Raw genomic sequence first — 9298 nt, forward strand, 5'->3', positions numbered from 1 at the left:
TCAACATAAGTTCTAATGCTTCAGATAGCTTCATTTGGCCATCGCTATTGAAAATCTTTGCCGGGAGAGGGAGCGTGAAGCTGGGCGACTAATCCAGAGAGTGTGATCCGGTGTCCGAGTGGCGGAACCAGAGAGCTGTAGCACAAAGAAGAAAAGGTAAGTACATAGACTTGGGCGCACATGAGTCGTGCGAGCCTGTTACCTACCCGGGTAAGCTGACGAAGAGACAGCAAAACTGGTCTTAAATACCCTCAGTAGATTGCCCCAGATTAGCTCCAGGTGAGTTGGACAGGTGAGGAGGTCACAGCTCCGCCCAGAGGCGGACGTCGAAGAATACAGAACTCAGTGGTAATTTACCAGCAGCGCACCCGGACCATGACAACAGTTTCAGTAAGCGAACTCTAAATTTCTTAGTAAATTACTTCACCATCTGTAAAAAGTGAAAATCCCAACCCATTTTCTCATTTCCTTAAATACGAGCTCACCTTATAGTGTTTATTGCTCCAGACAGGTCAGTCCCCCTCATCCATCTATGGCCTACTTCGACCCAGATTACAGATATGGTGATAAATCCTTCTCTCCACATTATAATAATTGTTTTTTGTTTGTTTGTTTAAAAAAAAAAACAGGGTCTGAATGTCCTCTGTTCACTTTTAATCTCATGCTTTGAGCATCACCATCCTTTAAATAGCCGACTTCTGGTAGGATCACGTGGTCAAGTGGAAGGTGTCCTTTTTTAATGTGTGACGTGACTGTACAGACTTCAAAAACGCTGGGACGTCGAAGCGCTAACTTTGCCTCGATACATGAAAAGACGTCAACAAAACGTTTAAAACGTGTTATGATCGCTGCAATAAACACGAGTACGTCAGCGAAGAGTTTGGAGTCCTATTAGCACTGTCACCCACGTCTTTAAAATCTACACAGCAAATGTTGCTTCTTCTTTTTTAACCTTCTGACTTCCGTGATTTCCCTAGGTTCCCTGAACGTACCTCCCCATATAGCGGACATAATTCAACTGGTAAGGAGCCAAGGATGAGCTCAGACATTCAGGATGACTTTTCTGCTAAACGTGTCGTATTCTTCAGGCAGTATCCACTCTAAGGCGGCGAAGATTTGACTCCAAAGCGATCGGACAGCGTCTTACAGTCATCTGCTATTTATAGAAGCTCTTACTTATTATGTAAGCCGTTTCTTGTATCACATGTAAATGTATTCATGCAGCATAAATCCCCCTTCCTGCCTCGCACAATACTCTCATGTCTAGAGGCGTCATATATATTATGAATAGCTGTGTTCATGCATGATGCAACATCTGGGGAGCACATCCAGCTGTAAGCCGAGCACAAAGTACTGACTCTCTCTCTCTCTGTCTATCCATCTTTCCGTCTGTCCACCTGACTGCAGTCTGCATACAGTGCCACACTGCTGCTGCTGCTGCTGCTGCTGCCGTCTGATACAAGCGAGTGGGAGGCACAGCTTCCTCTGTTTTCTCTCAAAAAAATGAACAGACATCTTATTGGAGCAGCTGCTGAAGGGGTGGATTTGGCTTCCAGTCTCCTGCATTGCACAATCTTTTCCCTCAGCTCGGACAGATAAAGAAGACAAAAGAAAGGAGTACTGGAAGGGGAGGAGGACTGGGAGCGGAGGGGATATATATGTATGTATCCATAAAGGAAAAGACTAGGAAGAGCCACGGTGAGGTGAAGGGGGTGTGAAAGAAAACAGATTACAAAAAAGAAGGAAGGGAGAGGTTTAAGTATGAGGAAATGAAGAGAGGCAGGGGCAGGAAACTGAAGATAGAGTGACTACACTGCAGCAGAATGAGGGTTAGAGTGAAAGCAAGAGCAGGGAAGCATTTGAGCTCCGCATCCGTGGCTTTCTGAAGAGGCACGAAAAAGGAAGGCACCGTGGAGGTGAGACGGAGACGGAGGAGGGGGGCTGAGGAGGAGGAAGCCAGAGGTTCTACACACAAGATGGCTGCTGTGTCCTCTGCCTCTGACACCGGTAAGTGGCTTTTTAATATTTTGCCAGACACCTCACAGCGAGCTCGACATCATCACCTTTACTTTAACAGCAGCATCCTTTCTCAAACGTCGGCTGGAGGTGGAAACTGTTGCTCGTGTCAACTTCTGTGATTGGTGGCATACATGAAAAGTCAGTGAGCATCATTAATCAATAAACTTCACTCTGCATCTCATACTCTCCTCCACCTCCTCCTCCTCATGGAGCACGCATCACTCCTCTGAGCATCTTCTGGATATTCAAATACTTCTCTGATGCCTTTGAAAAAAAGAAGAATCAAAACTCAGAGTGCGTCATGTTTTTGTTCACATGACAGAGTGGTGTGTCTGCCTCTGTTTTTCTGAAATCTGAGGACAGATAAAAAGATGAGGGATGCTGGGAGATCAGCCAAAGCGGGACAGAGACGCGAATGAACGAGGAGCCAGGGAAAGAGACGAGGTATAAGGTAGCAAGCTTCTCAGATAAGATGAGAGCAGAGAGGGAATGGAAGGAGGGAGGCCAGGAAAGAAGGGGGGAATGTAGAATTGCATTGCAGTGTGAAGGATGCAGAGGTGCAGCCATCTCCAAAACACAGTAGGAAGACTCAATAGTGGGTTTAAACAAATTAAGATCCAAAATCTATTCAGACAGAATGTTAAAAGTATATACCTCTACCTAGGTTTGATCCCTGGCTCCTTCACCTTTGGACAAGATGCTGAACCCCGAGTTGCCTCTGATGCATCCATCAGATTATGGCTGTTTCTCAATAATCGAGTACGCTAGTCCTTACTTGATAGTCTGTATTTCGTAAGTTCACACGGGAGTTCGGACTTCCCGAGAACGCGAGAGAGACATCACAGCGCCAGAAGTTTCACTGCCGTCCCCTTTTAATTTAAATGCGATTAATATTGCAATGAAAATTACACATGACCTGGTAGATTTCTTTAAGAAAAAAGTTAATTTACAAAAGTATTTTACAAAAGTATTTTAAGCAGTTTGGCAAAATTCACTTTTACATATGAAACGACCTGTGTGTGTGTGTATGTGTGTGTGAATGTCCAATTATTAAAAAAAGCACTTGTGTGTGTGAGTGGGTTGTAAGAAAGCGCTTTGAGTGCTCAAATTCAGTAGAGAAGCAGCGTTCTGATGTCACTGTGTTACAACAGGAGACCCCCGGGGCCGCCATCCCCCAGAGCGCAGATTGCTGCTCCTCGGGGGTCCACGGTCCGGTAAGACCTCCACTGCCAACACCATCCTGGGAGATGAAGTCTTTGATGGTGGGACGGAGACTACACACAGCAACGTGGGCCACACTGAGATCTACGGCCGCCGTGTCACCGTGGTCGACACCCCACCGTGGGCCATCCCGGCCGACCCAGCCGACGACGCCGAAGCTGACAATAACGACAACGCGGGGGCCGAGTCAGACAGCCCACGCCGACCGCCGCCGAGCCTGGACAGCGAGGGCCCGTGCATGGGGGCCATTCTCTGCCCTCCAGGACCGCACGCTATCCTTCTGGTGGTGTCGGTCACCCAGCCCTTCACCGAGACTGAGCGGAGGGCTGCGGAGGAGCAGCTCGGCGCCCTCGGGGGAGGGACCTGGAGGTACTCCATGGTCCTGTTCACCGGGATAGACAAGCTGCCCAAGGGTTTTTTTATTGAGGAGCACATAGCAAACACTGGAGAGGCCCTGCAATGGCTGGTGGAGAGATGTGGAAGCAGGTATAACGTCAGTTTGCTATCTTCCCGTTTTTCCCAATGTCTCCTCTGGTTTCTCAAAAGATACTCAATGTTTAGACTGTGCAGCAGGAGTTTGATAGATAACCCAAAGGGAAACGGCTGCAGATGTTGTGCTTCAAACCTGATTTACACTGAACATGCTGCCTATGGAAAAAACAGTTGTACAAATCTGATAATATCTCCAGCAGTATCATTTCATTCAACTTTGGCTGCAAGCTTTAATAACAATAAAACTGAGCGTATGAAGCTTCAGGGTGGATTAGTCACTACTTCATGGTGGATTTTTAACTCTCCACATAGAAGAGTGCCATGCTAAAACGTCTGCATCTGTTCACACTGGATTGCTTAGTTGGTGTTAAACATCAAACTGGCAGCACCAGAGACTGCTTAGCTTATAGTGAATGTAAGGTTCAAGATCTAAAGGTTCCTGAATTTCAGTTCAGTTTTGTCACCAACCAACAGCAACGCTGTCAGTAAGACAACAATTCTGACATTTTTGAAAACTGTGGAAAGTTTCTTTCAGGGCAAAAGGAAACTGTATGCTGCAGTTGTTATGTAGTTCTAAATAAATTGAATGTCATGCTCCTTTTAAAGCTGGTTTCCCCCCTGCAGGTACCACGCCTTTGATAACACTCGAAAAGAAACAGAAGAAAACACACAAGTACCCGAGCTGATGGAAAAAGTGGAGGAAATGATCACTGACAACCAAGGTTTGGCTGGATTTATTAAAGTAAAGACCATGTAGAGTTCATGAGATGAGAAGCGTTTTAATTCTAGTTTTAATTAAAAACAGTAGGGAAACATCTCAAATGCTGGAAATGAAACACGTTTATGTTTTGTTTTTTCATGAATTTATATTAATGTTGAAGCCAGCGACACAAATAAAAGACGGCACAGATTATTTCACCCGTATCCTGTGGTGCTTATGTTTGAGGAAGGAACTGCCGTCGTTCTATTGTTCAGAGTTTCCTTTGTTGTATTTTGTTTGCAATACCACAAATGTTTGTGGTCAGAACTGCAGTCGGGTTCATTTAACACCGGTCTCTGCCAGCAGCATTCTGGGATGTTGCTGAAAATAAACATGGACTTCCCATGAAAAGGCTTGAAAGGCTTTATATGTGGCTTCAAACCCTGGATATAATCGTTACAGAGCCAGATGTGCAATGTGCATTAATATTCCCCCCTCCTCACTCGTGCTTGTTTATTTAATGTGTATTAAGAGCTGACACACAACAGTTCGGTGAATAATTTATGGGTGCTTTCATGCAGGATGGTACTTTGAGGTGAATGAGCTAATTTTACTGGAGGAAGAACAGGCCCGGAGAGCTCTGGAGGAAGAAAGGATGAGGATGGAGGAGCACGCTCGACAGAGGGAGCAGATGATCGGAGGACCTCCCAGAGGTATGAGCGTTTGTGTGTGCTGAGGTGTGTAATTGAGTGAGTCATGTGGTGAAGGAGAGTTGAATTCACATGTGTCACGATTCTACCCTAGGGAAAACAACCCCCCCCCCCCCCCCCCCCCCCCCCCCCCCCCCCCCCCCCCCCCCCCCCCCCCCCCCCCCCCCCCCCCCCCCCCCAACCACCCCCACCCCACGAAATGGTGTTGTAGCAAATTGCTTACTCATTCCTGTTGAGCTTGCGCTGCTTTTTATTCAGAGTGTTTTCATTCTCTCCGCTTTGTTTATCTGACTACTCTTCTATTTCTCATCCTGTCCTCATCATTCTGTTTAGAACTGAGGTTGCTGTTGCTGGGTTGGAAGGGTGTTGGAAAAAGCTCTGTGGGGAACTGCATCCTGGGCCGCCGCTACTTTGAATCAGGACAAGAGACAGAGCTGTGCCTCAGGCGGCAGGCGCTCGTGTCTGGTCGTCGGGTCACTATTGTAGACACGCCGGGCTGGGACTGGTTCTCGGTGAGGCGAACCCCTAAGCGAATCCGCCAGGAGTCCCAGCGCGGGGCTGCCCTCCTGCGGCCCGGACCCCACACCCTGCTGCTGGTCCTCCCCGTCGTCTCGTCCCTCACCGCCAGGAAGCGGCGAACGCTTGTGGCGCACATAGAGACTCTGTTTGGCGACAGCGCGTGCCTCCACACCATGGTGCTGTTCAGCTGTGGTGACTGGCTGGGACGCACGCCCATTGAGGAGCACATCCTCAGAGGCGGACGCGAGTTGCAGAGACTGTTGGAATACTGTGGGAACTATTACCACGTACTGGACAGTAAGACGCCTGGCAAAGACAGGAGTGTGTCGGTCCTGTTGGATAAGATTGAAGAGATGATCAGAGAGAACGGCGACAAGGCCTTCCTTCCCATACAGACAGAGTGGTGTAAGTCCTTTTTTTCTATATATTTTGCAACGATAGCTAATGTTCAGTGGCTTTTGTCTCGTGTTGCAGTTGAAAAACGCATATGTACACAGCTGATCTGCTTATGAAAATTATGCACACTAATAAAATGATGTTGCATTTGACAGTGAGCGAGGAGAGCTCCTACTCCTCTGACAACACCGAACCGGAGGACGACTGCCGGGGATGCCAGCTACAGTGACACAATCAGACTAAAGGGAAAAGTCTTTTTCCTCCTTGTGAGCCTTTTAACGGGGCATGAACATCACCTCATAAAACTAAAATCTCATTGAGATATCCCTCTCTAACTCTCAAGAGTTTCAGGGACAACAAAGGGTTCAGATGAGTAGGTCTGGAGAGTGAGACGTTTAAGACGAGCTCCTCATGCCGAACAGCAGGAGAGATGTCCTGCTTCGAGCGACCTGAGCTCAAAAACACACCCCGAGCCTGCGAGCATGTCCACAGAAGTCAGCTGCTGCTAATCTTTGTAAATCTTTATTCCGTCCGCACTGATCAACTTTGTATTACGTGTTGCAAAAAAACGGCAAAATCCAAACCAAAAAAGCTACACGTTTAAAAAAACAAAACAAAAAAAACTGCAATGTCAGATTTGAGGGTGGGATCACATGTGTCATTAGCAAGTTTTGGAAGATTGTTCCCTCTGATGTCAATCAGTTTGAATCAGAAAGGATTTACAAGCAAAAGAAAAAAGCTCAAGTGAAAGCAAGCTACTTAATACCAAATCCAAACATGGACAAAGTGTGCTGGAAGTGCACGCACAACCTTCAGATGTTAAAAACAGGAGGTAACGCTTGCCTCTCACATTAGTGAGACTGAAATGATCTCCGTTAAAAATGCATTCGTCTCTGCTGCTCAGGGAGTCTGAGTTGGATTAATTTAAAAAGGGGCAAAATCTGGCACAGCCACAGAGACGCAGATTAATGTTGATTGCTTAAATGTGGACGTGAGTCACATGTTAATCCAAATTTGGGGCTTTCTCCGAGTGTTTGTTTTAGTTTACCGGGAGCTTAAAGGGAGTGAGTCTTTAAGAACCAGCTAAAAAGCGCAAGTCATTTTTATCACACCTCTGCATTCATGTTCAAGAGGAGCTGGGAAGACAGTTTAAAGAAGGCTGTGTCGAAACTTAGCGCAGCCTCAGATCCCCGTGGAGCACCCGGGCCAGCTCTGCTTGGCTGCTTATGGTCATGCACTCAGTGCGTGTATTGACAAGGCAGATTCAGCTACGTGCCTCAGCATCAAAGCGAGACAGCAGGAGCACACCCTGCAGCAGTAGCAGCAGGGCAGTATCCTATAGGCTACATCAAGCTTTCGCATGCTACAGAAACAGCATAACCTCATGAACCACTCAAGCTCTCATAGGGCTCTTAATACCTTGTAACTTTTTCTACATCCTTGAGCTATCAAACATCAGTAGTTTAAAGAAAAATACATACATATATATATAAATATATACAGCCATCAGAGGCATGTTAAGACATAGCATGTGGAAAAATGAGTGCCTATAGAGCTGAAGGCAACCTCACTTCGTTCTTCTTGCTTGAATAAGCGATTTCTTTGGTATCACATCACATCCTTCTACCTTTACAGCTGCAAAGAAAAGAAGAAAAAGGAGGGGATAAAATAGAATTCACCCTCTGAAATAAAAACAAATACATAATATGTGACCGATAGCACTGCCATGCTGTAAAATGGAATTTTCTACAAATGATGTAGCCTGTAAATGAAACCGCAGCACTGCTCCCTCTCAACGCTTCAGCAACCTCTGTGCTTCATCTAGCCACATAGGCCACCGTGTGTGTGACACGCATGACTTTCACATTTTAATACGAGGACGTCCCACGAGTCCCAAACCACCTCAGTATATCAAAAGTGTAGTAAACAATGTAAAATAATGTACCATTTTAGGCTCTTAGTGAAGCATTTTTGCACTGTGTAAGTTCTACCACTTTACTGTAGCCAAAGTGACGTCCCTTTCTGTGGTCCCTCTTTATGTGGAGATTGCAACATCAGTACTTTGTTCATCCTGAGACAATGATAATAAAAGATATGGATATATTGTTGTGTATTTTTGGCTTTCGTCTTATTATTTAACTGTCATTTCAATTTGAATGCAAATCCTGTCTTTGAAGACAAAAGATCTCACTGTTTTACCTCTGAGAGGATCTGGTATTGTGGTGATAGCATCACTAGGTGGCAGTGTAGTAAGCAAAATACTGCATGTGAAGATGAAGGCAGATAAAAATGAGCTCTGAAACGGTTTGTTTCAACTTGAGTAATATTTGCATTACTGGGAAAGGAGATTATTCAAAAAATAATGCAAAAAAGGTCATTTCAGATCTGTTTTGCATTGGCAGACAAAAAGAGAGCCTAATAATTCTTGCTTCACTCTTGAAAAATGAGGGCATTTACACAAAGTTAGCAAAGGTTTTTGCCTGTAAGGAATATTTTGCCTATTAGTGCTGAACTGCTGTGACTTTGGCGCTTGTCCAGAGAGGTATGGTAAATAGTCCCTGAGCTATCTGGAAACGAGCCCAGGCCAATTACAGAGCGCACACCTAGGTCCCGTCGTAGGATGAATGCACACATTTCTGTTGGGTAACATTATTCGAGTTGTGCCTAGGTCAGCACCAGTCAGCACTCTCACTTTTTTTCTCCCCCTCTCCTGTACACTGGCACAAATAAAAATATGCTCAATTTCATGACCAGCATAAACTTTTGAACCACCTTAATGAGCTGCAGAGGGACTGAACATACTATTACATCTTTTGGGGTTGTATCATTAAGAGTATCCAGTGTAGAGAAATCTGCCCAATCAAACGTGTTGTTATGCACTGGGAAATAAAGCAGCACCCAGATGTTTTTATAAACTTATAAATAGAATTAACTTCACATGACTGTCACTTGAATAATCATGCGTTTTGACAACATGACCATCAGCGGGCCCCATTATCTTCAGTTCTGCTTCAAAGAAAACCCTGAGATAGCGACCAGCCTTGTTTGGAGTTAGATAACAGATAATTTACAGTAAAGCTCATATTTGTAGTATTCATCCACATTACTTTCATGCTTCAGACTCAGGTCAAACTTATTAAACACTAACGAAAGAATTCTCAGAAACCAACACCAGTTCCTACTCAACATCTGGTTAATGTTAAAGCATTCTCTTGTCAACATCATGCAAAAAGAAAAACTG

The 9298-nt window shown here is 45.4% G+C and overlaps 1 protein-coding gene across 1 annotated transcript; it reads left to right on the top strand.

The window, feature by feature from the left end:
- The first annotated feature begins 1072 nt into the window (after nt 1-1072).
- si:dkey-110g7.8 (GTPase IMAP family member 8) lies at nt 1073-8170 on the top strand. Its single transcript, XM_005946181.3, has 7 exons — nt 1073-1183; nt 1408-2007; nt 3171-3726; nt 4357-4454; nt 5014-5145; nt 5476-6066; nt 6213-8170. The coding sequence occupies exons 2-7, from the start codon at nt 1977-1979 to the stop codon at nt 6284-6286; spliced, it is 1482 nt and encodes a 493-aa protein (XP_005946243.1). The 5' UTR covers nt 1073-1183; nt 1408-1976; the 3' UTR covers nt 6287-8170.
- Nucleotides 8171-9298: the final 1128 nt, after the last annotated feature.

This window comes from Haplochromis burtoni, unplaced genomic scaffold (assembly GCF_018398535.1).
Source record: "Haplochromis burtoni strain Fernald_Lab_line unplaced genomic scaffold, NCSU_Asbu1 Contig_464, whole genome shotgun sequence".
NCBI lineage: Eukaryota > Metazoa > Chordata > Actinopteri > Cichliformes > Cichlidae > Haplochromis > Haplochromis burtoni.